At 45.2% G+C, this 7,259-nt stretch overlaps 1 protein-coding gene across 4 annotated transcripts in view; it reads right to left on the bottom strand.

Moving 5' to 3' along the window:
* Positions 1-5,816: 5,816 nt before the first annotated feature.
* The window catches only part of MIGA2 (mitoguardin 2), a 36,740-nt gene continuing 35,297 nt past the window's right edge, over positions 5,817-7,259 (bottom strand). For all 4 annotated transcript variants that reach the window (XM_087753062.1, XM_087753063.1, XM_087753061.1 and 1 more), the window contains one exon: positions 5,817-6,624. In XM_087753062.1, the coding sequence (XP_087609188.1) occupies positions 6,424-6,624 (201 nt within the window). In that variant the 3' untranslated portion in view covers positions 5,817-6,423. The remainder of the gene's footprint in view (positions 6,625-7,259) is intronic.

Below are 7,259 nucleotides of genomic sequence, written 5' to 3'. Positions count from 1 at the left end.
GGGCGGTGCGACCAATGGGCGGGGGCGCGGAGAGCGGCGGGCCAATGACGCTGCGCGGCAGGTGAGGCGCCGGCCAACCCACAGCCACCCAATTAAAAATCCAACCCGGGGAGCGGCAGAGCCAATAGCCTACTAGCATCGGTGCCCAATAGGAGGAGGACGCAGGTAGCGGAAAAGCCAATCGAAAGAAAGGCGGGCGTCATCGCCCTTCCTCATTGGCGAAAGGAGCGATGCAGATTAGCCAATCACCAGCTGCCATTGCCGCCAGCTCTCAGCCAATCAGCCGCGGCGCTGTGGTGGCTGGCTCGGGGGGCTGAGGAAGGGGCTCGTTGGCGACTCGGCGCTTAAAATGGCCTCTGCTCGCCGCCGGCCTGCGGCGCCCCGGCCGGGCCAGCCCTCGCGTCCCCCGCGTCGGAGCCGGGCCGGGCTGATGGGGAGCAGTGCCCGCGGGAGCGAGTCCCTCTCACAGCCTCCCTGCTGCCGCCCCGGCGCCTCACGGCCTCCTGCTGCGGTGGTTGTATTCCCTGCCGCCGTGGGATGGGACACCGGGGCTGGCCCGCTGAGGAGGCGGGCTGCCACTGAATAAAAACCAAACCGTCCTCTCATGTCACCTTTTAAAAGGGAATCTGTCATTTTATAAACGGGATTACTACAGGTACTGCTACATAACAGGATTATTTCACTAGCCTAAGCATAACATTTCTACCTGCCCCTGCACAGGAGGGATGAAGTGACAAGCTAAGCTCTCTTGAAAAATGCCCCCCCCTCCCCTTTTTTTTAAAGTAACACTAGGGAGAGGATGGATTTTTACAGCCCCATCTCCGTTATAGCTCTGTAAAGGACCAGCAGCTCCTGTGTGGACATGCACATGTGAAAATAAAGCATGAAATAAAGCCCTCGCAGAATCTCAAGAGAAACCGGGACGCTGCTGCCGACGCTCCGCACATCCTTTAACAGGTAGTGCAAAGGCCAGGTAATATACCTTTTTTATCCTCCCCAAATGCCTTTGACTACTGAAATCACCTGCTTTGAAGACCAAACTGAAATGAACGTTCCCATATGTGAGCCCAGAGAATAATACGTACCTGGGGAGCCAGAGGAAAAAGCAGAACACAAACAGTGCAGCACTTCAAAAGTGAGATACACGAGCAGCGTTACACAGAAAAGCTTGTAGAAGGCAAATATCCCTTCAGACCAAACCACCAAAGTTAATTCAATTTTAAAAAATAAAACTTACGGTAAAATAAATACGCAAGAGCAGCGCAAGAAGTGATAAACATAGGCAAGGGGTTGCCTTTAATTTTTATATGTCAGGAAAGCACGCGGACTAGGATATCTACCTCTTAACATGTTCACCTTAACATAAGATTTCAGAACAGGGAGAAACCTCCTTTTCCTGCAGTTGTAATACACCTGTTTTCAGATGGAAATTATGACTGTGTCCAATTAATTTCAACAGCCTCTTCAAAGTTGATACCTCTCCTGACATTACAAGGAGAAAAATAGCATTAAAGCCTTATTATTTGGAAAGAAAGAGCAAATATTTACTGCATAAGTTCAGTTCATTGCAGAAGACTGCTACAAGGTAGCATGAGTGATTTACTGCTTTCATTATTCAAGTTAAATAAATCTCCTCCTTTCCAAGCTATTGAATATAGAGTTATGCTGGCAGAGTGGATTACATTTGATCTATGTACCATGACAAGTACTGAAAATTGTGGGCTTCATTGCTATATTCACCCACTCCTTCCTGAACATAAGAAGAAAGTGTCAATACACAGAGCAGCCTTTGCTCTGTTCCTTCAGCATAAGAAAGCACAGAGCTGCTCGGGAGATGTAATGAGTATACAGTCTGACACCATGGAAACTAAGATAAACTCCTTTTAACTCTTGCAACTAACGTTCAGGGTGTGGCACGAGACAAAAATTTTCCTATTCATGAACATTTTATTTGCATATATCATAGTTCGTGACAGGCTTTCATTAATGCTAACTGAGGCTTATTTTTTTATTTTTAAGCATATGGATGAAATCTTAATCACTGTGGAAGCAAACAGCCTATCTGATTCAATCTGGTTTCTGTATCATTTGAAAATGAAAGTATTTAAACATACTGTAATTGCTTCAGAAGAATGAGAAGATGAGTTTCCTGCATTGCTCAGCAGATGGGCATCTCTGATATCAACCCACAGTCTTTACTCTGGGTTTCTTTCACATAGATTGGGAGGCTGCTAAGTATGCTATGAGAACTTGGACAATGTTTAAGAGATTCTGCTCCTTACTGGGATTTCTGTTATCACTTTATCACAGGCTGCTAGCCTACCCAAACCACACCCAAACACCGTCAAACCACTGCGGAAAAAGAAAAATCTGAAAAATGAAACCCCAGAGTTTTCAACCACTGCTCAACGTACAATGCGTTGTCTTGTTTATTTTATAGCCTGCTTAATCTATGGACTTGTCTTCAGTAGAACCAGGAAGATTCCCCTTTCAAACAAAACCCTTACGCTTACTTGCTGTAAGTTCAGCATCTTGACTCTAGGAAGAGCAAGCCTTGTTTTAGACCATCACTCTACCACCAGAGGTGTCACCACAACGGTCACCTAAATCAGAAACCAAAGGCTTGAGTTTCTAGCAAGTTTCGCCAGGAAATTTAGAAACAAAACCCACGATCATCAAGGAAAGTTTTATTTGACTTGTAATGCCCACATCCTAAGATTAAAGGATATTTAAAAAAAAAAAAATTAGCTGCAAAGAAAAAGAAAGAAGCAAAACAAGAACAGATTTTTACACCTTTAGGAAATCAAGAAAAAATAGGCACAAGTTTACATTCATTAGTTTCAGATATGGCAGAGGAATGTTCTACTGAAGAGGGGTAAATAAAATCCTGCTTTCCCACCTCCTTGTACGAGACAGCACAAGTCATATGCTTCAAAGCCACACTGATCTCATAGATAGAAGGCAGATTTTTCCTCTTACTTTTTTTATTAATGTATTTGTGCTTTAAAGATCATAAAGACCCTCCTAGAGCCATTTGGTGTAGTCTCTACATGCATACTAAAGTACTGAGTACGTACTTTAACCACTGGTGAAGCTTGTTACAACCTCCACGTACAAACTGAAAGTCATGCATATTTGAAATTCTGTTTAAGCATCAGAAACTATTGAAGAATTTTATTTCATAGCTGCTAAGCCGCTTTAAATCCCCATCAGTGTTAAAATCTTGCAAGTGTCAGCCCAGAATGATTTAACCCCTTGAGAATAAGGGGTCATTATCAAAAAGGCAAATACCTTATCTCTAGAGATTCTACCCGGATACGTATCTCATCTGCTACGAATACTGAAGAATTTCCTTTGCTAAACACAATATGCTGGGGAAAGAAGGGTTTTCTAGTGATCTCTTACGAAGCCAGAGGGCAGGCGGTTGTTCCGTCGTAACCTTTTACTCTACCCTGCAAAACAGATGAGTATGAGGTGGTTGCCGTTTCGGCCAAGCCCTGCTCTGTACGGGAGCAGCGGGAGCAGCCTGAGCCCCTGCTCAGGGCTGCAGCCAAAGGAGCTGAATGCAGCAGGTCACGGACCACCACCCCTCAGGTCAGGGAGAGCTTCTTCCACAGGAACGGCTCCTCTGAACCCGCTGATCTGAACAGCAGCCTTCAGAGGCTGCCAACACCTTTCTTCTGCCTTTCCTCTCAAACTACACTGGGATCAGGGAGGGAGAAAGAGCAGCAGTGAAATAGCAGGGGGGGCGAGGGGCATGTAGAGAAGTTTAACATCGTGCCCAGTGAAGAGAAAATCCGTTTGTCTCAGCAGGCATCCTTGGCTCGTGCAGGAGCAAGTTAGTGTTGGCAAGTGGAGGGGGAGAACTCAACCTTCAAGAAGCTGCAGATGTTCTCAAGGAAGATCCCTCTTTACCTTCACTGGGGGGGCAGCATACCCTATTTGCAATAACGGCTAAGGAAAAGCATAAAGCTGTAATAAAACTGTCTGTCTTCCATTTGATTGATTAGGAATTTACAATTTCTTAGCTTAAAAAGCTGCAGTGCAAGTTAATGTCTGCTTCTTGGGGCCCCTGGTTCAGTATCTCTCCAGCAAGGACACGAAAAGACCAAAGTCAGCAGCCAGTGTTCTTGTCTGTACACAAAGACAGGGCTGCCCCAAGCACTGAGGCCAAAAGACACTCAAAGTAGTAAATAAATACACATAAAACAACTCTAAAAATGAGAAATTAACAGCATTGATTGTTTAGAATTACAATCCATCTTATTACATTAATCTTCACATTGTAGCATCGTTTCAACCACTATACAAAGCTGCTGAAGTTACTCTTTCTTCTAAACCAGCCATACTAGAGCACAAAGCACTATAAACATTTTTTTTTTTTGGCAAAGTAACTTGCTTTCAGAATACAACATACTTTTGAATCACAGTTTACATATAGCGGTGCGTCGTGCTAATACAACATCCACTGTTTCTTCTCTCCCTGCACGCTGCCAGGAGCAAGACGCCTCAGAGACCTTTCCTAGTTTCAATTGCCGTCTCTTAAATCCTTCTCAGAACAGTTTATTTCATGCAGCTTCACTTGGGTCAGCTGCTCCTCACTTCTGCCTCAGCACTGCCTTGTTTATTGCATTAATCTGGTCTTCAGGATAAGCCACATCAGTCTGATGTGCTTATAGAGCAACAGATGTTGCATGCTCTACACTTACCCTCTCGCAAGCATCTCAGGAGTGTTTATCTACTCCTTTTACATCCTTCTGTTTACTTTTTCCCTGCTTACTTCCTTCCTGCTTTTACTAGCAGAATCCACATTAGATATCTGAAGAGGAAGAAAGAAGACATTTGCATTCTCCATGCCCATGCACCGACTTTCCGCTCATATGGAAACTCCAGATTCTTACTTTTTTTTTTCCCTTGCAAAAATATGGCTAGGTAAGACTTATGCCTTTTACCTGGAACAGACACAAGGGATAACTAATCAGTCTGGAGAAAAAACAGTGAAGCCCGTGTTTTTGTGGAAGTCCTGATTCTCTTCTCCCTGAAGACTTCCTCATTCTGAGGCTGGGACTTGGAGCTGTATGTGGACTGAAACAGGAGGAAGCACAGGCTGGACCCTCAACCTTCATCCGTGGCATCGCACTCACAGAGGACTCGGCAAATCACTGCAAACCTCACACAAAAGCCAGCACCGCCTCAAGTCCAGCACGCTCCACTGCCACTACCCTACACCAGTGTTCGACTCCGCACCTGTCCCAAAGCAGCCAGATTTCAGGTGCCGGCTGTGCAGTCAGGATCGAATTTAAGAGCCCTTCCCAGCACTACAAGGCCATACATACACGTGCGCTTGATCTCTACCCGAAACTATGCTATGTTTCTTAGGATGGACAGACTATACAGTCGTTTCCTCTCTAGCAGCTTGATCCCAGCTCTCCAGCTACCTGCACACATAACCCCTTTCGTACATCACATCCAACATCTACACCTCTTGCTACCTTGTGCGTAACAGGAATAGGCACCATGCTATACCGGTTCCCTCTGCTTGTGTGCACCCAACACCTACTACCAGCAAAAACTGCTGCTGGTTAAACCACGCCACTCATTCTGAAATACAGCAAGGCACTTTGATGGATGTTAAAGACTTTGTGCATGCACAGGCAGGATGCAAATCCACCCCCTCCTCACACTAGCTTGCCTTAGGGGCAAACGTAGACCTCAGCAATCTCCTAAGCGAGGATGACGGCAGCACAGAGCCCATCATCTGGCCTGCAAAGAGCAGCAACACAGAGGGAACAGACCAGCTTCCTCAGAGCTTCAGACTGGTTACAAAAGTCTGCATTTTACTTCAGTGCTTTACAGAAGTATTTCTTCCTCCCTGGGAAAGAAATCTTCGCTAATCACATTGCATGTGTTAAAACACGTAAGGTAAAAATCAGCAGTCGTGTCTGTAGAAACACAGCAGAGAAAGAACGATAATAAAAATCCCAAAGCAAACAAAGCCTCCTTGAGAAGCTAAGGGTCAAGTGGAGAATTCACCAATGATGTTCCTGCTCCCACCCACAATCGTAAACATCGGGGATCATCTCCCAGAAAACGCACAGGCAAAACAGGTACATATGTTGCCCTCTTCAAGAGAATCGGGCAAAAATCTGGGCCCAGGCAGTTCGTGGCTTATATGACACATTAAAAATAATAATAATAAAAAGAACAGGAAGGTGGAACAAGGAAGAAATTCAAACCATAAGCTGGCAAGTGGTCCTGGATCCATCCCAGCAAACACTACTGGCTACAAAAAGCAGAAGGTCCCACCAGGTTGCTGTGTGTTGAGATAGTCTTGCTGCCACCATTGAGCATTGCAGGTAGTTTTATCCATCTCTGGGAGGAAAAAGGTCCTTGTACAAAACTGTTTTCCTCCCCCGGCTGACATCAGATGAGCTCCTTCAGTGGCTCATTTTCACCAGGAAGCATGCCGTTCATCTCAGGGGAAGTCTCGGTGCCCAGATATCCCAAGAGGATCTCACTGCGCCGCCGCGACAGCTGCAAAATGTCTTCTGCCAGCGACTGCACTGTTGTGTATCTCACGTTGTCCAAATCAAACATGTCCTTCAGATATTGTACTATCTGGTGCTGCAAAGACAAAAGGAAGGTTTACAGTAAGGAGACCTCCTCCCACCTGCCAATACCAGCTGTCTGGCCTGCAGCAAGCAGGGAACCCCGTAAGGAATTTTGCATGTCTGCCATCTGAGCGAAAATCTGCTTCAGGCTGGGTATTACTTTTGTGGCTAAGTCCCCTCGTGCCTCTGAAACAGGACAGCAGAGCTCCCAAAGTCAGGAAAGCAATGCTGATGTCCATGGCAATGTCCATGCAAACGTTTAATGAATGCAACACAGCCTCTCATGACGTTATCTACAAGAACAAGAGGATTTAGGCTTTAAGATCAAATACGTAACTTGTAAGATCAAATACGTAACTTGTAAGATCCCATGTACTCTTAGACAACATATTCTTTCAGCATATGCACCTGTAATCTTTTCCAATACTGATGGTATAAATTGATCTCATCACACACCTTTGCTATCAGCTATGGTAAATTGTGCTGGGAATTCTTATCTGAATTCAGCAATCTGCATCTCAAAAAATAGTGATTTTTAGAAGGCTTTTGTACAGAGCCAAGTTTCTTAATGCCACAGCAGTCATCAAAAGCACACATCTGCAGCTTTAAGCCAGAAGACAGCAGGAGTCCCACACAGATTAGGTACAG

Source organism: Nipponia nippon, unplaced genomic scaffold (genome assembly GCF_047370975.1).
Source record: "Nipponia nippon isolate SJK-2023a ecotype South Korea unplaced genomic scaffold, ASM4737097v1 scaffold_16, whole genome shotgun sequence".
Classification (NCBI taxonomy): domain Eukaryota; kingdom Metazoa; phylum Chordata; class Aves; order Pelecaniformes; family Threskiornithidae; genus Nipponia; species Nipponia nippon.
Note: the sequence above shows the minus strand (reverse complement) of the source record. Positions and strands in the feature narration are given on the sequence as shown.